Source organism: Dendrobium catenatum, unplaced genomic scaffold, assembly GCF_001605985.2.
Source record: "Dendrobium catenatum unplaced genomic scaffold, ASM160598v2 fragScaff_scaffold_621, whole genome shotgun sequence".
In the NCBI taxonomy this organism is placed as follows: Eukaryota; Viridiplantae; Streptophyta; class Magnoliopsida; order Asparagales; family Orchidaceae; genus Dendrobium; species Dendrobium catenatum.
In genome coordinates, this window is record NW_021319083.1 from 3,365,578 (window position 1) to 3,387,835 (window position 22,258).

The 22,258-nt window shown below is 37.8% G+C and overlaps 1 protein-coding gene across 1 annotated transcript in view; it reads left to right on the forward strand.

Annotated features, from left to right (window-relative positions):
* Positions 1 to 324: 324 nt before the first annotated feature.
* The window catches only part of LOC110106124 (galactokinase), a gene marked incomplete in the record, with an annotated part of 38,062 nt that continues 16,128 nt past the window's right edge, over positions 325 to 22,258 (forward strand). Inside the window, 6 exon segments of the mRNA XM_028695102.1 lie at positions 325 to 742; positions 820 to 1,001; positions 1,219 to 1,265; positions 2,586 to 2,680; positions 2,788 to 2,870; positions 4,885 to 4,953. Of these exon segments, the coding sequence (XP_028550935.1) occupies positions 583 to 742; positions 820 to 1,001; positions 1,219 to 1,265; positions 2,586 to 2,680; positions 2,788 to 2,870; positions 4,885 to 4,953 (636 nt within the window).

The window sequence follows — 22,258 nt, forward strand, 5'->3', positions numbered from 1 at the left end:
ATATACAATTATAATAAATATCTCATCTTTATTTTATTTTCAAAGCTTCACCAGTTGCTCAAACTAATAATGTATTTAATTTTAAATTTATTGGATTTATTTATTATGTTTTTTAATTACTAATATGATTCTGTCCATTTTTGTTGTATATTTATAAATGATTGTCAATTTCATAATATTTAAATATAATAAATATTTATTATATCATCTAAATCTGATTATTTAAATCAGATTGATTCATCGAATCTTTAACTTCTTCTTCTTCTGATCCCTTATCCGATTCAATTTTCAAAGCCTTATCCCAACCCTTCTAAATCACACCTCATTTGGAATTCATAACCCTTTTCATTGGCGGTTTAATTTGCTTGCGCTTTAGCGTTATGTCAGTCATGCTATTAAAAGGCAGGACGCTTAACACTCTCAACCACAGTCCCCTAAATATATCTTTCTTTTACTACATCTGCATTCTCTTGTTCTTCCCGTCTCCAACAACGAGGCTTCGAAGCTCGACGAGGCAAAGCATAAAGCATAAATCCTAATTCTCACATCTCCTTAATCTACCCGCGTCTAGCATTTCCGGCAATGGCCCACGAAGAGCTTCCCGTCCCGACCTTCTCCTCACTTGAACCTGTGTACGGAGAGGGTTCGCCGCTGGAGGAGGCGCAACTGCGGTTCCAGTGGATCAAGGCCAAGTTCGTCGAGGTTTTTGGCAAGGAACCGGATGTTTATGCCCGATCTCCCGGTTCGTATGATCTATATTAATTGTAATTGGAGGAAATTAGGGAACTTGATGGGTTGTGATGGTGGTGTTGGATGCAGGGCGGGTGAATTTGATCGGAGAGCACATCGATTACGAGGGATATTCGGTGTTGCCAATGGCGATTCGGCAGGACACGATTGTAGCTATCAGGAAGGCGAGTGCTGGGGAGCCCAAGGTGCTTAGGATTGCGAATGTGAATGAAAAGTATAGTTTGTGTACTTATTCCGCCGATCCGGATCAGGTATTATCAGCTCTTATATTATTTTCTTGCCGATTTTCTCTTTGCTTTTTTGTTTTTTTTATTTCTTTTGCTTGAATTTATAGGGCAGATGGTGATATTATTATACACTGGTGATTGATATCTGATTGAATTTCTGTAGGGTGTCACATTCTCTGTTTTACATGGTGGTTTTCTTTTTTGTAAGTATAATATGAATGCAGAAATTCATTCTATGCAGGAAGTCGACTTGAAGAACCACAAATGGGGGCATTATTTCTTTTGTGGGTAAGCTATGCTTTTTCATTTATATCCAGTTTCTGTAGCATGCGTGAGATGATAGCAAAAACTTCGATATATGAAAATGTGAAAAAAATGTCTAATATTACTGCAATATATAGCATACGAGGAATCTCCACTCTTTCCTCTTTTTTCTCTTTCTTTTATCTTTTCTGAGGTGGCGATTCTCTCGATGGGAAAGAATAAAGTACTGATTGAATAAGTAGATGCGAGGTCTAGTCATTTCTTAATATGGAAAAATAAAAATAGTTCCCATCAAAAAGTGAAGCCTTTCTATGGACCTAAACTACCAACCTTCAATCTAGCAGAGTTTAGGCCACTATGTTAGATTATATTTATGGGCTGACATAAGATACTATTAGTCTATTTGTGTTTCCAACATGAGAATCAGGGGTGGAATCAGTCATAATTTTCATGGGGGGCAAACGTATAAATAACTGTTCGCATATATGTTGGGGGTCCAAGGGGGCAGTGCCCCCTGGCGGGGTTCGACCTGCCCGGTCAGGTCGGGGGGTCAAGGGGCAACGCCCCTGCTGGGGTTTCCGGGCTGCCTCCAGAATAAATTTTGATATACTATTTCTCTTTGTATTTGATTCATCATTCCCCAACAATAATACATCTACACAATGTATTTAATTATATTGGGGGCAATTGCCTAAAGACCATAGTATTTTTAACTTTTTTAGGGGGGGAAATTACCTTAAAACCCTTGTAATAAAGACTAAAATTATCTAAATAAGATTATAATGAAAAAAAAAAAATGTGGCTAAGGACTTCAAGCTATCTTTTATAACTACGGGTTTGTTTGGGATGGCTTTCTTAGTGCTTCTTAAAACAGCTTTTTAATACAAAAATTTCAAATTTTGTACTAAAAAGCTGTTTTAAGAAGCTTGAAGAAAGCCGTCTCAAACGAAGCCTACTTATGAATACTCTGATATTTCTTCAATTTAAGAATGATTGCTTTTAAATTGTTTTAATTGCACAATATGGCTTGCATTTTCTAGAAAAAGATGATATTTTTTTTAACCTAAGCACAAAAACTGGAGAAGTGCTTTCTAGGAATGAGCAATACTATCTGGGTGAAAAAAAATAAATAAATTCCCACATGCTCTGTTGATGATATTATACAAATGCTCTTTCTTGTTTTGCTGTATTCATGAATACATTGAATGCAAATATAATTTTTAAGTTCTTAGTCCTGAGTATTCTTCACCTATGCTTCATATCTTCAGATTTTATTGCTTGTTGATTCATGTTACTTGATATGTTTTGATGTTAGTGATGCATTATCTATTTATATTACTGCAGATATAAAGGCTTTTATGAGTATGCAAAATCAAAAGGGCTAGATGTTGGTGAACCTGTTGGACTTGATGTAATTGTAGATGGAACTGTTCCTACAGGTCATTGACTAGCGGAGCTGCTTCATTTCTTATAGTTTTTGACCAGCTTCCCAAATAATGAAGCATTCTTGTCAATAATTGTACTTATATGGTATACTATGATTCAGGTTCTGGACTATCAAGCTCTGCAGCCTTTGTTTGCTCATCAACAATTTCTATCATGGCTGCTTTTAATGTAAACATCCCAAAGGTAAATTTCGTTAGATACTGAAGTCCTTGTTTGTATATTCTTTGTATTGTCTGCTACGGCATGGCACACTGCAGATGATGCCAACCTAGTGCTTGGAGATATTTTAGACTTTCATGTATTCCACAAATCGTAAGAATATTTTTTTAATTGGAGCTATGTAGCTCTTTTTGTAATATTTCTATTCTGTGATATTTGTGTAGTTTTTTTTCTTGATGCGCTTTTACAAAATTGGCCTGTAGGAACAATCCTTTTTTGGTTCACTAAGACAAACTTCTTAGAAGGCATATATATACTTTCTCATCAAGGCTAAGACCCATGAGTGGTTGTAGATGAACTTTGTGATCTTCTTCGCCCTAGAAAGAGCGCTCTTGTGATGAGGTAAGTTACCAAGTTCCTCCAATATGAGATCGATACAATGTGCTGCGCAGGGGGTCCAATATAGGTGTGTCCTCTTCTCCATCAACATCTGACCAGCTGCTTTTATGCACTGGCATTGTCAGTCACCACTTGAACAACCAATTGCTCCCCAATCTCCTCAATAATCTCATCTAGTAAATTGAAAATGAATACAGCATTTTTAACCTCATATGAAGCTTCAACTGATCGTAAAAACATCGTGCCGTAGGGATTGTTGACAAGGATGTTAATCAAGCTTCTGCTCTTCATGTCAGACCATCCATCTGACATAATGGTAACACCAGTCTCAATCCATGTCCGTTTAATCTCATCAATGATTCGCTCTGTATTATGCAAACTCCTTTCAAAATCTTTTCGCAACTCGTATATGGATGGTGCTTCAACCCCTCTCCATACAACCCTACTGACCGCAGCATATTGAAGTAGGCAGGCGATGTCGCAACATTAAATGGTATGACATTCTAAAAAAAAAGCCTGTCAATATCCATGCAAACCTGGCGTTGACCCTCTCTGGTACCAGCCGCAGGCATCATCTCTGCTTGTCCTCTATCCTCTCCTGGATTAGTCATATACTGATCCATAGGACCCCATGCACCTCTATTATGTATAGTTGAGGAAGAGCCCTTTCCACTCTCACTCCCGAAGTAAGCACCATATTCGACTATTTCATCAAATTGCTCATGTTATAAGTCTTTTGCCATGGTATTTTTCTTCATTTAAGAAATAATTTCATCCTTCACATTGTCCGACACTTTTGCACACGGTGCTACGTTCTTATGAGAGCATGATAAGTGTTCCTTCATGTGGGTTACTCCGCCCTTCTCCACTTTCTCACAAAAATTGTATTTTAAATACACATACGTCTTCTCGCCGCCTCCAACATCAACTTGTACACCGTATTTCCAAGAAGGGTCACGCCGCAATGCTGTATTTGTCTTTTTCTTTCATCTAACCATGTTTCCTAATGCACAAATGCTAAAACATACAAAAAATCTCAAAAAAATTGAAAACCCTAGATTTTCTATAACTTGAAAAATCTTTTCTTGAACTTAAAAAAAAAACCTAAAACCTATAATGAGGTGGCGCCGGCAAGAGAGGCGGCAGACAGCAAAACGAGCGGAGCCCGTGCGGAACTTCTGCGAACGGAGCAGCTGCATTGTGGGAGGATTTTTTTCGGTTCACTAGAGCCGAATGGTATATCAGGAGAAACAAGTTATTTTAAGTAGATGAGACCTGGTTTAAAGAGGCATACGCCTCACATGATATTGTGCAATAGCGCCTTAGAGGCGCGCCTCTTGACCCGTGAGGTGTACGCCTCACCTGGAGCCAGAATTGCGTGGGCTTTAAGCGCTTGAGGGCTGAATTGCGCAAAGGCGCGCCTCTAATTGCGCAATTTTAAATAGAGATATGGAGTTCTATACTCATTTTGTGGAAATATAGCTTAAGAAAGAGAACCCTTAACTGTATAATTTTTGTTTCAACAATGGTAGATTATTTAATCTATATGTTACTTAGTCAATTGTATTTTTCTGTTTTTTCTTTGATGTGATTAGCGTGGAAATATAGCTTACCATCTATTACTTTTCTTATTTTCTAGAAAGAAGTTGCTCAGCTTACATGTGTATGCGAGCGCCACATTGGAACACAATCCGGAGGAATGGACCAGGTAAAAGTCCCCTCTTTGATTTGTGAATTTCTTCTTAGTTTTTAAGTGGCAAATCTTTTTTTCTTGGTTGTTGATGTCTTCATAAAATTGGTTTGTCTATTTTATGTATTAGTCTAAATTGGAAAGGCCTGGGGTTTACTCAGACAAAGGTTGACATTATATGCCATTCTAGTGATTTTCCAATCGATGATTATTTATTAGTAATGTTGGAAGATTAAGTGACACCTAGATGATAATTTTAATTAGACCTTTGATCTATCATTCATAAGAATGAGGTAAAAAATGAGGTATTAACTTTTAGAGTTAAAACCTTAGGAGAACTTGGGCTAAGAGAATAGTATAGATAACATAAAAAATGTTATAAATTTACAATTATGCTCGATATGCTCCTGGATCTAAGTTTTGGGCAACAAAACAATCATAATTAGATTAGAGAGACAATGGAAGCAGCAATTGATGAAGATATGATAAAAAAAATCAAGTGATTGTGGATTAGAAATGGAGGGAACATTTTGCACGAATAAGACATGCAGATAGAACTTGTGAAAATGTAGAAGGAAAATGAATCCTTTAATTTTAACATGGTGAAAGTTGTGCAAAAAGATTGTGTAAATTAAATTTAAGACTGACTACAAAATTCCGTAGGATTATATAGAGAAGTAGGATTCATAAGGTTGTCATTAATATTTGGGATAAGGCTTCTTTTAATGCTGATGATATGTTTATGATGCTTTAATTAAGTTCCTTGATACTAATCATGCATATGCATTTTTCTTAGTTTTTCGTGTATCATCTTCTTACATTTGCTTTTTCCTTTAAATTCATTGAGGTTTTTCGTACCAGGAATTCTGCATTTGTAGTTTAATCTATATTACTTGCACAAACAATCACATCTGTTCTGATTATATGAATGTTGACTCAAAATCGAGAGAGGGAGGCAGAAGAGGGACTGAGAGTGATAGATAGAGATGGGGAGGTGGAGGGGGAGGGGGAGGGGGAGTGATTGATGGGGGAAGGATGGTTGGATAGAGGAAGAGCAATGATGCCAAATTTATGAGCTTGTAATAGAGGACTTTTCAGTTTAACTCGAAAGTATATTCTTTTTTCTCATTCTAGCACACATTTCTTCAATAATTAGTTTGAAAATGTACAAAGTTTGACTTTCTAAAAGCTCTTTGTGAGTTCTTGAGGAAGTGGCGTTAGTAGATCTCTTTGTGAGTTCTATTGGAGGTGTTGCTCAAGGAGTCAAGGTTTGTAGATCCGGATTTTTCTTTTCCCCTAAATCCAATTTATTTCTACTCTACCTCACCAAAACTCTTTTCCTCCCAAATTTCCTTCCATCGGCCCCCATAAGTCCACCACTGGCCACCCCCGACCAATCCCGCCAGTTTAGCATTGCTAGGTCACACCTGAGCGGTAGTGCTCGCCAATTTTGGATGAGGTTGGAAGATCATAAAGAGTCTCGTGGTGAATACTCTACCTCCGATTGGAAAAACATGAGACAAGTACTTGGATTAAAATACCTTTCCCCTACTTATGGTCACACATCTTTTAGTAACATCAGGGTTGCTTCCCCACCCTATAGGTCCTCACCAAACCTTAATGGCCGACCCTCTATTGGGTCTTTTGTTGGATTGGTCCCATACGACTCTCCACTTGGGCTGATTCCTAGCCATCCCAGTCAACCTTGTCTGAACACGCGACCTCTCTGTGTGATGGATCCCGAGCCACCTCGCCACGTGAGTAACTTTACCACCTTTAAAATTAGTAATGATTATAAGGCTGCCCAATCTTTTGTATCTCCAATCTTTGACCCTGCAAGTGTAATTTTACCTAAAAGAAGCACGACAAAGAAGAACTTTCTTGAACCTGAGACTGAGTACACCCATTTCGTAGATGTTAATGATATTATTGATAATGAGGACTTCTTTGAGAAAGAAACTGAAGTGAGTGAATAAGACTCCCAACACGACTTAAACCCTGATCTAGGAAAGTTAGAACCTTTAAACGTTGACATCATAGCCCACCCTGATCCCAATCTTCTCAAGGATATCTCGTTGAAAAAGGCCTACCTGGATGATAGTAATTTGATTTCGAAGGGAGCTGATCTGACCGTGAACACATTGAAATTAACTTTGGAGGGTTCTGATTTAAACGTATATATTACTAAGAAGACTCCAAATAATTCTGATTTAATTTCGAATAATTCTGAGGGCGACGTGGACAATCTTGAGTTACAAGTGATTCGACTGAATTTTCTACATGATTTAAAACCTGGTTTAATTAACCCCGAATCCATTGATCTTAGGGTTATACCCAAATCTGATTCTATTGATGATAGTAATATGAGTTCGAAAGACAGTAATATGAGTCTGATAGTTTCTGAGCCTAATTTGAACAATGAGCCTCCTCGTATTTTATTGGAGTCTATTTTAGGAGTTGCCCCTTTAGAATTGCATTTGAAAGAGTGTGACTTTCGAGATTGGACTTATCTCACCACTCCTCGTATCGACTTTAATGTTAGAGAGTCTTAGCCCATACTTTCATGTCACCACTCTAACTGTTGTGCCCACTTCTGTTATGGTTACCCTATTCAATTTCTTGAGTCTCATACCTGATGGTGACTCTTTGGGTTATCCCATTATAACTGTGAGTCAGGACCCATCGTCTTATCTTGTTCCTGATTCATTAGTTTTGCCCGCAATGTTCTTGTCCTTCCCTGTTAAGGACCATCTCTCTCTTAGTTGGATGAATTTACTAGATGACCCCGTTGACCCTAGGAGACTACCTACGACCTTAACTGAAACTTCATATAGAAGTGCCCTGGTAGCTAAGGATGTCATCATTGCCCCCCTACACCAGTTCCCTTAGACCTGAACACTTTAGATCCCCTCATTTCGTGACTCTTCCACCTTTATTCTAGCTATCTGTTCGTGTGAGTTAGTATGTTGTGTGCGTAGGTGTTTTTGTAGTCTGTTGTCTTCCAAAATTTGTACCTATTTAAAACTTTTGTGGAACTCATGATTCTTGTCATTCATCATACATACCGGATCTCTTGCATCCACATTTGCATCGCATATTCAAGAATTGCAATTAGAAATTAATAAAAGAATTGAACATAGCAATGCTAACTATAAACTTAATGCGGACCTCAAGAAAATGTTTAAATAATTTGAAGTGGGAGACTCGGTGATGGTTCGGATTCGTCCGGAACGGTTCCCGCAAGGGACCGTCAAGAAGTTACATGCAAGAAGCGCATGACCTTTCAAAATTACATTCAAGATAAATAATAATGCTTATGTGCTAGACCTTCCCGAAGGCTTTAACATTAATCCTACATTTAATATTGAAGATCTTATAGCCTACGAAGGTCCAGAGTTTAACCCCACTAATCTATTACATATTGAGCCTTGTGTGACCCTGCCTGGTGAGATCCCCAGCCTACACCCCCACTACCCAACATTCCCACTATACCTACCGCGGAGAGGATTGACACAATACTTAACGATGAAATCATTTCCACTAAAGACGGTGATTGCTGAAGGTATCTAGTTCAATGGGCAGGAAAGCCGAAAACGGAGAACGCGTGGATAGACCGGATGAACTGCAGATATTGAACCCTGACCTATTGGAGTGGTACGAAGCTTCTAGAGACGCTTACTTGACGGGGTCGAGTTTTCTCCCACATGGGGAGAATGATGAGGACATCAGATTTCGACACTTGTACTATCGTCGAAGACGCATATCGACGGCTACGATCCATAGCCTTTATTTCTGATTTATGTTATATTTATTATCGCATTTTATTTTATTTCCTAGTTTACCCCTGTGGGTAAGTCGCTTATGTAGCCCAAAGGGCATTTGTGTCATGTAGCTTTGTTTCTATTTCAGCCTATTTAAAGAAGGCATCATGTATTGTAAGAGTTAGTTTTTGATGAATGAAATTTTCTCTTTTGATCTCTTCGTGAGTTCGTGACTTTCCAAGATATCTTTGTTAGTTTTTGAGGAAGTGGCGTTAGTAGATCACTTGTGAGTTCTATTGGAGGTGTTGCTCAAGGTTTGTAGATCCAGATTTTTCTTTTCCCCTAAACCCAATTTATTTCTACTCTACCTCATCAAAACTCTTTTCCTCCCAAATTTCCTTCCATCGGCCCCCATAAGTCCACCGCCGGCCACCCCCGGCCAATCCCGCCACCGGCGGCTCCGGCAGCATCCCCAACCGGCCGTCATCCCGCCGGCTCCAGGCGGCCGACTCCAAGCCACCAACATTGCCGCCGGCCCCTTGGATCCTCCCTCTTGTTTGAATTTCAAATCTCTTGATTTACTCACTTTCCTAATTAGTTTTTCTCCAATTATGAGAGTCAATTAAGAGGATTAAAGCCTATTTTGAAATTCAAATTTGTTTCCCTCTCATATTAAACCTATTTGGGGAAGTTACTTAAACATAATCAAATTTGAAATTAAAATTCAGATTTGATTAAGTTTTATTTACTTAAATGTGGGCCCCCACTTTCTTAACTCCTAAGCTTTTCTTTTCCCCCCATATGGTCGGCCTCTTAATGGGCTTTTCTCTCTCCCTAAATTAAATTAAAAGCTCCACCAAATCAACCCTAATTATCTCCACAATTAAAGCCCCTAGTCATTATTGGATTAATTTGAAATTTCAAATTAATCTCCCTCCAAAATCACTTGAAGCTGAAATTAATTTCAGTTTTCTAAATTCTTCCCTCTCCCCCTAGCTCACGGCTAAGCCCTCCTCTCTCCAAACCGCCACATCCATTTTTCTCATCCCATCATTGCTTGGACGAGTTCCACCAAGAGAAGATTCTCCTACCGCCAAATACATCCACACCGCAAGGACATCTCATAGTCATGAATGGCCGATCCGGAGCGTCACGGCTTTGCATACGATCATCAAGGCGACATTGATGTCATTCGATCGCCGTTCTTTGACGTCGGATTCGGCTTCGACCACACCGTCGAGGATTACTTGAACCGTATTCTTCCCACCCTCGTGGACGTCATCGACGAGCAACTTCTAGAAAACGATTGGATCATCAATGGGCGTCTACCATCTTCCCCAAATCCGATTTCCTCCCCGGCGGCTAGCCCCCTCGGCATTACTTGTCTAATAGTGGCATCGTTGAGTTTGTGCGCCATCCTCTTCCGCTAACTGAGTGAATCCAAGGGTGAAAGTGAGGGACTTCAAGGTGAAGGATCTACATCTTAAACCTTGGATTTTTGTTAAGAGCCATTTGCTTTATTACTTATCCATTGGATTAATTTTGTTTGTTTCATGTCGCTTCTAAAGGTAATTGATTGATGTTGCTTAGTTCTTCCATGTAAATTTCTTACGATTTATCTTGGAACGCATTTGTTTTAAATTAGCAATGCAAGTTCACAAGTTATTAATTTCTAACAAGCAATTCTTGCCTCGTATCACATCACCTAAGCAATACTATTAGAAGATCTTATCTGAACAGTTTCTTCGTAGTCATGAATTATATTTATTTGTTCACATTTTCTTGAATTAAAAGGCTTTTATGCTCTGGGATTTGATTGGCCAAAGTTTATCTCAATGCCATATGAACGATCAATCTCACCGTTAATAAGTTTTTTACATTGGATGCCAGATCTAAAAATTCTATTGCTTGTTTATTCTTCTTGTTGATGCTTCTATGGTTTTAGTAATGGCAATCTTCGCATTGGTACTTGCCAGAATTTAGTATTGGGAATTCTCTTCCTCTATAAACCTTTTTTCTTATGCTTCTCATCCTTATTGTAATGCAAGTCTTACAATTTCCATTGTAATGCTATGTTCAATGATGTATGCAAACCTGTTTGCGTTTTTGCTTTGATTCTAGATTGACTAATTGTGCAGTATCATCCAACAACCCTTCTTTTTCTTTGTCTAATGCTACCTTATTTGTTTTCTCCATCTGCATTGTTTGTGAAGGTCATATTCTCAGGCTGATTAACTTTAATCAGAAATTCAAATGACACGTAAAAGGTGCCTGTTTTCACTTGGATTTCAGATTTTTGACGTTAATATGGCTTGGAGCTGACCAGAATTTAGGAAGTAACATACTCATCATTGACTAAATCTGAATTTGGTAATGAACAACTCAGTTATCAAAGGGATTAATAGGAAAGGTCTTATCCAATGCATGAAGCTCCTGCCGTATAGAGTCTGGAAAGTGGCTAATGTGCATTGTGCACAACCTTTTGCATTGTAGAGAGTGTGATTGATGCGGACATCGGTACAAAGATTTGGCGCATCTACACAAGCGGCGTCGTAAATCGACGGCCATTATTTAAATTTTCAATTATGAGTTATTTTCTGCATTTTAATTCTTATTTGATGTATTTCCTGTTTTACCCCTAGGATATTTTATGTGAGTGTTGTGGCCCAAGGAGCAATTTTGTAATTTTGATTTTTTTCTCATGTTGTGGCCTATATATAGGACCTTAAGCTATTGTAATAGGGATGAAGAATTTATATTAAAAATTGGTGTCCACACTTGTGTTTTTGTGAGAGAGCATTTGTGAGATTTCTATGGAGAGGAATCAGAGTCTTCACCAGCCGTAGGATGGGTCCGGGCTCGTGATTTGAAGTCCTTTGGAGAAGGGAAAAACATCACCCGTCAGTCTTCGGAAGAGTCCGAGGCTCGCGGTTCTTGTCTTCTATCTTTGTTTTTGTTTTGTTTCTTTTATTGTTCCCTGTAGTCGTATTCATCTTGTCATCTTTCCTAAATTAGAAAGCTATTTTAGGAAATTATTTTCATCCTTCGGAAGAGTCCGAGTCAATGTCACCTTAATGCTTACCTAAAGAGTTCAAATAATTTAGGAAATTATTTTCATCCTTTGAAATTCAAATTTTGAATTTCAAATAGTTTCATAAATTAGAAAGCTATTTTAGGAAAGTATTGAATCTCATTCATGATGTAATTCAAACTCGCGCAGGCCCACTTAATGGGATTCATGATAAAAACGATGTACAATTTACCATGACTTCTTGTATTAATAACTAGAATCAGAAAAGCCAAATCAAGAAACCATAAATTATAAGCCGCATCAATCAAGGTTCATAACATTAATCACCATTGATCAACAGAAAAATGCAACTAAAGTAAATAAAAACACTGCCTAGATAAACAAAAGCAAGGGAAAAAAAGACTAAGATAAAGTAATGCTTCAGGTCAAGGAGCAATAGAATTGACTGAAACGCTTTGAACGGCAAGCCAGATTGGTGGATACCATGGTTCTTTGCAAACTCTATGCACAGTTTTTCGACATCAGAATAGAGTTTTTTGCCTCAGTAACGACTGCTTCTTTTGGATTGTTTTCCAAGCTTTATAGCAAGAACAATCTGCAGATTTTTCTTTGATGATAGTTAGTCTTCACCACAATTCCTTAATTAACAAATAGTAATATACGAGTTTTTTTCTCGTGAGGCCATGAAAACCGGGCAGTACAACAACAACCAACAACATCAAGCTTTATCCCACTACGTGGGGTCGGCTACATGAAACGGCAGTATAGACAAAATTCATTGAAAAGTTCAAACTTTTGAACCAGAGAATGAGCGGTAGGTGGGCTTCACAAGAGTGTGTGCACAAAAATCACTACCAATCCCATTCATAGAGCTACAAATTTCGAACGGAAAAGGAAAAGTAGAAAAGGAATGTGGCGAAGACCAAAGGGGAATGATTCGGTTGATGTTAGAGCCTAGGCATTGTGTGTTCTGTACATTTATTTTTTCAAGGCAAAAAAATCTTAAAAGATAATTATTTAGTAGTAGCCCCCCCCAAAAAAAAAAAAAACCAAAAGAGAATTAGCCCTTAACATCGCTTTCAGAATAAGCAAAGAATCCTACAAGGCCTTGATCAGCACTCCTATCGTATCAAAAGCAAACATGTATAGCTGTTCAGGAGAAATACAAATCAACAATCCCAGGAGTATAAAATATGTTTTCTAGGTTCAAGTATTACTTTCCTGCAGGATTTACATCCCAAAAAGGACAGCAAGGTTTTAAATCAATCGAACTAAAATACAAGAAATTCTGCCTGATGCAATCAGAATGAGATACAATATGAAATTATACTCATGATTAGGCTTCCGTTTGGGTACGGCTTTCTTTCTTCTTCTAAAGCAACTTTCTAGTACAATTTTTTTTTTTACTAAAAAGTTGCTTTAAGAAGTAGAAAAAAAGCCGTCCCAAAACGAACCTACTCATGTAGTTCCATGTACTATAAGCAGACAAAAGAAACATAGCTTACAGCTGCCAGGACGGCATTCAACAACGACGGTTTAATTGTAGTTTGTTGAGCAGTATACTGCTTTCCTTTCTGGGTTCTGCAACGAATGTGCAATAATAACAAGTACCACCTGTCTGGTAATTTGCACATCATTGCAGGATGGGAATTAAAATCAATTAGCTCAGCAAAACCAGACTAGCCATGACAGAATCGCCTGTCATATGAAATGTCTGCGTTATTAAAAAAACTTTAATTAAGCATGTAAGATCAAAAATTCTCGAAGTATTATAACAATGAATATCCACATATGCAACCTATAGGTTTATATTTTGTTAACTGAAAAGGTGGCATGGAGTATAGTTATCTCCACCTGACAATCAATACAAAAAAAAACCTTTCCAATAAAGTGTAAGCATGCACTAAAATCTTACTCCCAGACCAACATTCACAAAAAATCTCAATGGCTCGGCATGTATTATGTCAATAACTGTTAGCTCTAAGAAGCATCAATGCCATCCAAAGATGTAGATATATTTTTTTATAGAAACATTGCAACTGCTGATTACTTCAATAAAATAAAATATATTATAATATCTAATGATTAATCCCTCAGTCGAGGAATCACAGCTCTCAACAACTGCAAAGGTTGTTGCACATGCACATTAGCACTTTCCAGGCTCTATATACGGCAGAGCTTCATGCATTGGATAGACTTTCCTATTAACCACTTTGATAACTGAGTTGTTCATTACAAAATTCAGATTTAAGTCAATGATGAGTATAGTTACTTCCTAAATTCTGGTCAGCTCCAAGCCATATTAACGTCAAAAATCTGAAAATGCAAGTGAAAAAGGCACCTTTTACCGTGCATTTGAATTTCTGATTAAGTTAATCAGCCTGGAGAATATGACCATTCACGAAACAATGCAGCATGGAGAGAACAAATAAAGGTGCATTAGACAAAGAAAAAGAAGGGTTGTTGGATGATACTGCACAATTTGTCAATCTAAGAATCAAAGCAGAAAACACAAACAGGTTTTGCATATCATCATTGAACATAGCATAATGGAAATTGTAAAGACTTGCATTACAATAAGGATGAGAAGTCATAAGAAAAAAGTGTTTATAGAGGAAGAGGTTTTCCCAATACTAAATCTGCAAGTACATGCCGAAGATTGACATTACTAAAATTAGAAGCATCAACACTGAAGAATAAACAATGCAACTAGAAATTTTTTAGATCTGGCAATCCAATGTAAAAACTTTATTAACGTGTGAGATGAACGTTCATCTGGCATTGGAGATAAAGCTTTGGCCAATCAAACCCAGAGCATAAAAGCTTTTAATTCAAGAAATGTGAACAAATAAATATAATTCATGACTACGAGAACTGGTTTCAGATAAGATCTTCTAATAATTTGCTGTCAGGTGTATTAAACGGAAAAAAATAAGTAGTTCACTAACATAAAATGACTAATCATAATGTTAAACATTTTGCCTTTTAGAAGTCAAACTTTGTACATTTTCAAAAATAATCTATTGCAAGAAATGGTGCTAGAATGAGAAAATAAGAATATACTTTTCGAGTTAACTGGAGAAAGTCCTCTATTACAAGTCTTCATAAATTGGTCATCCAATTGCTCTTCCTCTTATCCAAACCATCTTCCCCATCAATCACTCCCCCCTCCCCTCTCCCCCCTTCCACCTCCCCATCTCTATCTATCATCTCTCAGTCCCTCTCTGCCTCCCTCTCATTTATGGGGTAACATTCAATAATCAGAACAGATGTGATTGTTTTGTGCTATATATTAAATATACATAATGCAGAATTCCCTGGTACGGAAAACCTCAATATATTAATAGAATGCAAATGTAAGAAGATGATACACGAAAAACTAAGAAAATGCATATGCAGATTAGATCAAGGAACTTTAATTAGAGCATCAGTAAACATATCATCACATTAAAAACCTTACCCAAATATAATGACAACCTATGAATCCTACTTCTCTATATAATCCTACGGAAATTTTGTAGTCAGGCTCTTAAATTTAATTTACACAATCTTTTTGCACACTGTCACCATTTAAAATTAAAGTGATTCATTTTCCTTCACATTTTCCACAAGTTCTATCGCCATGTCTTAATTCGTGCAAAATAGTTCCCGTCTCCATTTCTAATTCACAATCACTTGATTTTTTTTATCATATCTTCATCAATTGCTGCTTTCATTGATCCTCTCTAATCTAATTATGGAATTGTTTTGTTGCCCAAAACTTAGATCCAGTAGAGCATCATCGAGCATAATTGTAAATTTATAAAATTTTTTATGTACTATACTATTCTCTTAGCCCAAGTTCTCTCTAAAGGTTTTAACTCTAAAAGTTAAATACCCCATCAATTTTTTTAACTCATTCTTTGAATGATAGATCAAAGGTCTAATTAAAAATTATCATCTAGCGTGTCACTTAATCTTCCAAACATTACTAATAAAATAATCTAACGATTGAAAATCACTAGAATGCTATAATGTCAACCTTTGTCTGAGTAAACCCAGGCTTTCCCAAATTTAGAACTAATAACATAAATAGCAAACCAATTATGCGCCCATCAACAACCAAGAAAAAAAGATTTGCCGCTTAAAAACTAAGAAGAAATTCCACAAATCAAAGAGTGACTTTTCCCTGGTCCATTCCTCCGGCATTGTGTTCGCAATGTGGCGCTCATACACAATGTAAGCTGAGCAACTCTTCTAGAAAATAAGAAAAGTAATAGATGGTAAAGCTATATTTCCACGCTATCACATCAAGAAAAAACGAAAAATACAATTGACTAAGTAACATATAGAATTTAAATAATCTCAACGCATTGTTGAAGACAAACATTATACAGTTAAGGGTTCTCTTTCTTAAGCTATATTTCCACAAAATGAAGTATAGCAGTCCATATCTCTATTAAATTGCGCAATTGAGGCCCCTTTGCGCAATTCAGCCCTCAAACGCTTAAAGCCCAGCAATTCTGGCTCCAGGTGAGGCGTCACCTCACGGGTCAAGAGCGCGCCTCTACAGGCGCTATTGCAGCAATATCATGTGAGGCGTATGCCTGCTTTAAACCAGGTCTCATCTACTTAAAATAACTTGTTTCTCCTGATCATAAGCATTCCGGCTCTAGGAACGCGAAAAAAAATCCTCCACAAATGCAAGGCTGCTCCGTTCGCAGAAGTTCCGCACAGGGTCCGCTCGTTTGCTGTCTGCCGCCAATCTCTTTGCCCGCGCCACATCATTATAGTTTTTAGGTTTTTTTTTTTAATTCAAGAAAAGATTTTTCAAGTTATAGAAATCTAGGGTTTTCAATTTTTTTGAGATTTTTGTATGTTTTAGCATTTGTTTTGCATTAGGAAACATGTTAGATGAAAGAAAAAGCACAAATACAGATTGCGTGCGTGACCCTTCTTGGAAATACGGTGTTACAAGTTGATGTTGGAAGGCGGAGAGAAGACGTACTTGTATTTAAATACATTTTTGTGAGAAAGTGGAGAAGGGCGGAGTAACCCAAACAATGAAACGGAACACTTATCATGCTCTCATAAGAACGTTAGCAGCCGTGTGAAAAAGTGTCGGCAATAGTGAAGGATGAAAATTAATTTCTAAATGAAGAAAGATACCATGGCAAAAGACTTTAACATGAGCAATTTGATGAAATAGTTCGAATCATGGTGCTTACTTTCGGGAGTGAGCAGTGGAAAGGGCTCTTCCTGCACTATACATAATAAGAAGGTGCAAGTGGGGTCCTATGGATCAGTAATTGACTAATCCAGAGAGGATAGAGGACAAGCGAGATGATGCCGTGCGGCTGGACCCAAGAGAGGGTCCAACGCCAGGTTTGCAATGGATATTGACAGGCTTTTTTTTCTTAAGAATGTCATAATAATCATTTAATGTTGCGACATCAGCGTGCCTACTTCATATGCTGGCGGTCAAGTAGGGTTGTAAAGGGAGAGGGTTGAAGGCATCATCCATATACGAGTTGGCGAACATGGTTTTTGAAGGAGCTGCATAATACAGAGCGAATCATTGATGAGATTAAACGACATGGATTTGAGAACTGGTGTTACCATATCTAATGTCAGATGGAGGTCTGATGAAGAGCAGAAAGCTTGAATTAACATCCTTTGTCACATCCCTACGGCACGATTTGTTTTTACGATCATTTTCGCAGTTGAAGCTTCATATGTAGGTTAAAATGCCTGTATTTCATTTTCAATTTACTAGATGAGATTATTGAGAGAGATGTGGGGAGGCAATTGGTTGTTCAAGTGATGACTGACAATGCCAGTCGGCATAAAACAGCTGGTCAGATGTTGATGGAGAAGAGGACACACCTATATTGGACCCCCTGCGCAGCACATTGTATCGATCTCATATTGGGAGGAACTGGTAATTACTCATCATAAGAGCGCTCTTTCTAGGGCGAGAAAGATCATAAAGTTCATGCTACAACTACTCATGGGTCTGTTAGCCTTGATGAGAAAGTATAGATTAATATGCTTTCTAAGCAGTTTGTCATTAGTGAAACGCAAAAAGGATTGTTCCTCAAGCCAAAGTTTTGTAAAAGCGCATCAAGAAAAAAAACTCACCAATATATCACAGAATAAGAAATAGTTACAAATAAGAGCTTTACATAGCTCCAATTAAAAAACTATTTTATAACGATTTGTGGAAATACTATGGAAAAACTCTAAAATATCTCCAAGCACTAGGGTTGCGCATCAATCTGCAGTGTGCCATGCCGTACGAAGACAATAACAAAGAAATAATAAAACAAGGAGCTTCAGTATCTAACGAAATTTACCTTTGGGATGTTACGATCAGTGAAAGCTCTCAGAATGAGGTTAAAAATGCTTGTATTCATTTTCAATTTTACTAGATGGAGATATTGAGGAGATTGGGGCGAGCAATTGGTTGTTCAATGTGGGACTAGATGCCAGTCGCATAAACAGCAGCTGGTCAGATGTTGATGGAGAAGTCAGGACACACTCTATTGGAGCCCCCTGCGCAGCAATTGTATCGATCTCATATTGAGGAACTTGGTAACGTACCGTCATCACAAAGAATGCGCTCTTATCCTAGGGCGAAGAAGATCAAAAGTTCATCCTACACGCCACTCATAGCGGTCCTTAGCCTTGATGGAAAAAGTTACTATATGTCTTTAAGAAGTTTGTCTTAGGAACCAAAAAGGATTGTTCCTACAGGCCAATTTTGTACAAAAGCGCGATCAACGAAAAAAACTACAAACAAATATCACACGAATAGAAATATTAACAAAAAGAGCTACATAGCTCCAATAAAAAAATATTCTTAACGATTTGTGGAATACGATGAAAGTCCTAAATATCTCCAGCACTAGGTTGGCATCATCTGCAGTGTGCCATGCCGTAGCCGACACAATACAAAGAATATACCAAACAGGACTCTCAGGTATCTAACGGATTTACCCTTTGGGATGTTTTACATTAAAAGCAGCCACTGAATAGAAATTGTTGATGAGCAACCAAAGGCCTGCAGAGCTTGATAGTCCAGCAACCTGAATCATAGTATACCCATATAAGTACAATTTTGACAAAAAATGCTTCATTCTTTGGGAAAGCTGGTCAAAACTATAAGAATGAAGCAGCCTTCGCCTAGTCCCAATTGACCTGTAGGAACAGTTTCCATCTACAATTACATCAAGTCAACAGGTTCACTCACACTAAGCCCTTTTGATGATTTGCATAACCATAAAAAGCCTTTATATCTGCAAGTAATATAGATTGATAATGCATCACTAAACATCAAAACATATCAAGTTAACATGAATTCAAACAAGTATATAAAATCTGAGATATCGAAGCATTAGGTGAAGATACTCAGGACTAAGAACTATAAAAAATGTATATTTGCAGTTCAATGTGTATTCATAGAATACAAGCAAACAAGAAGAGCATTTTGTAATAATATCATCAACAAGCATGTGGGAATTTTTTTATTTTTTTTTTTTCAACCCAGACAGTATTGCTCATTTCCTAAGAAAGCACTCTCCAGTTTCTGTGCTTAGGTTAAAAAAATATCATCTTTTTTCTAAAAAATGCAAGCCATATTAATGCAATTTAAACAATTTAAAAGCAATCAATATCCTATAATTGAAGAATATCAAGAAGTATTCATATGTAGGTCTCGTGAGACGGCTTTCCTTCAAGCTTCTTAAAACAGCTTTTTAGTAAAAAATTTGAAAAATTTTGTTATTAAAAAAAGCGCTATTTTAAGAAGCAGCTAAGAAAGCTGACAACACCAAACCCGTAGTTACAAAAGTATAGGCTTCAAGTCCTCAGCCACAATTAATGTTAGAGTTCCAATCAGGGCAGAACCCTTTATGGCTTAGGGGGAGTTTTCTATTATACTCTTATTTTAGATAAAATTTTTAGCCTTGTATTACAGGGTTCTTAAAGTAATATGGCCTGCCCCCTCCTAAAAAAGTATAAAATATCTATGGTCTTTAGGCTAATTACGCCAAGCCCCAATAATAATTAAAATTATTGGTGTAGTATGTATTGATTGTATTAGGGATATGATGAATCAAAATAGCAAAGAGAATATAGTAAATCGAAATTTGTTCCGGGGGTTCAAGCCCGGAAACCCTGCAGGGCGCTGCCGCTTTGACCCCGCGACTCGACCGCAGGAAGTGTGCGAAAGCCACCGCCAGGGGGCGCTGCCGCCCTTTGGACCCTTGCGAGCATATATGGCAAATACAGTAGTACTTATATCGTTTGGCCCCTGCCGCTTGAAAAATTATGGCTGGTTTTCACCTTGACTTCTGGCATGTTGGAATACCACGAGTAGACAGTTGTGTGTGTTGTTAATAGACTAATTAAGAAAATTTATGTGTCCCAAAAAACCCGCCCCCATAATATAATTCTACCATAGTGGGCCCCCGTAAGATCCCCCTTGACTCCTGCTGACTTGAAGTTGGGTATAGTTTAATCTTTGGTTTTATCCAATCAGAAGGTAGCTTTCCCCTCCACTATTTTTTTGAATAATTTTGGGACTGAATATTTTTTTTATTTTCTGTGTTCCCTATTAAGAAAATAGGCTTAGACCCTCACGTGGCGCATCTACTTATTCAATCAAGTACTTTATTCTTTCCCCTTCGGAGAGTCGCCACGCTTACAAGAAAACGATAAAAGAGATAGAAATAGGAAAGAGTGAGATTCTCGTATGCTTATATATTGCAGGCTAATATTAGACATTTTTTTTCAAATCACTGTTCATATAGATCGAAGGTTTTTTTGCTATCATGCTCGACGCTTGCTGTTAAGTAAACTGGTATAAATATGAAAAAGCATGCCCCCCCCCCCCCCGCCCCGCCGCCCCGCCCCGCCTGTACCACAAGAGATATGCCCATATTGGTGTTTCTTCGAGTCGACTCGACATGCGATCTGCACGATTGATGTTCATGCGTATTCATAGTTGTGCTTACAAAAAAGACAACCACCAATGGTAAAAAACATAGAATGTTGGAACGTGACAGAATTCATTCAGTATCCATCACTACTTAGTGGTATAATATTATCCAAACCATCCGGCTTGCCTCTATAAAGTTCAATCGCGATAGAAATAAACAAAAGCAGATAGAGAACAATCGGTAGCCAAGAGAAATTTAATACTAAGAGTCTTGATTAATTATCGCTGATTTCCGGCGCGGATCGGCGAGTACATAGGTTTATATTTACAAACTATACTTTCATTACGTATTCCTCGCCAATTCCTATAAGCACCTTGGTCTGCCAGCACTTGCAGACTCGCCTTCCTGATAGCTACCATGTGTCCCTGCCTGCGACTCGCATTGGACACCGATAATCCCTCGTAATCGAATGTGCTCTCGCGATCAATTCACCCGCCTTGCATCGCTAACACTCCAACCATCACAACCTGCTGCAAGATTTGCCCATGTAATTTCGGCCCGCCTACGCAATTACAGGCAATATAGATTCATCGAACCGGAAGATCGGGGCCATAAACATCCGTTCGCTTGGCCAAAAATACCTGTCGAGCGATACTTTTGGGGCCTTATATGGGATGCAGCTGGGAACCCGCAGTTGCGGCCTTCCTCCAGCGGCAACCTCTCGGCGTACACAGGTTCAAGTGTAGGGTAGAAGGTCGGTTAACGTTTATTTAGGAAGGTCTTCGTTGGGGCCATTAGCCCGGAAATGGCCCCTAGACTGCGGCAGTAGATTAGGAGTAGATGTGAGAATTAAGGATTTAAAATGCTTTATGATTTTTGCCTCGTACGGAGCTTCCGTGAAGCCTCGTTTAGTTGGAGAACGGGTGAAGGAACAAGAGTATAATGCTAGATGTAGTATAAAGAAAGTATATTTTAACGGGACTGTTGAGAGTGTTAAAGGTCGACGTGCGCTGGTTTTAATAGCATTGACATGCTACGCAGCGCAAGCTACTAACATGAATCGTATTACAGGGAATCAGAAAGAAGGAGAAGTTAAAAGATTCATGATTCATAATCGCATTTAAAAGATAATCCAGATTTGGAATAGATCCTATATAATATTTTATTAATACAGAAGTACTTATGAAATTACAAACACTCAATTTATAAATATAAGCATACAAAATGGCCCGAAATGAAGATAAATTCAATAAATTTTAAATTAAATATAGTATTAATTTTTGAAGCAATTTGGTGTATAGTAGAAGAATGAAATTTGGGAAGTTTATCCGTGAGATCTTATAGATGTTTATGCTATGCAATTGGTGGAAGCTCTGAAAATTAAAATTAAATAATAGAATAAGATTTCTTATACTTATAAAATTTATTAACTATAACTTCTTTCTATTTTCTTTATAGATCATTGCTCTGAATTTAAAATCTCAACTGGACTTTTATAGGAATCAAACCCTCATTGTTTAAAGTGAAAGCGCGCGAAGCCCTGGTTATGCTTAAATTGGACAAGCGTGAGTTTTTGGCCAGAATTTCAGTAGGTCCCAAGTTCCAGTTTT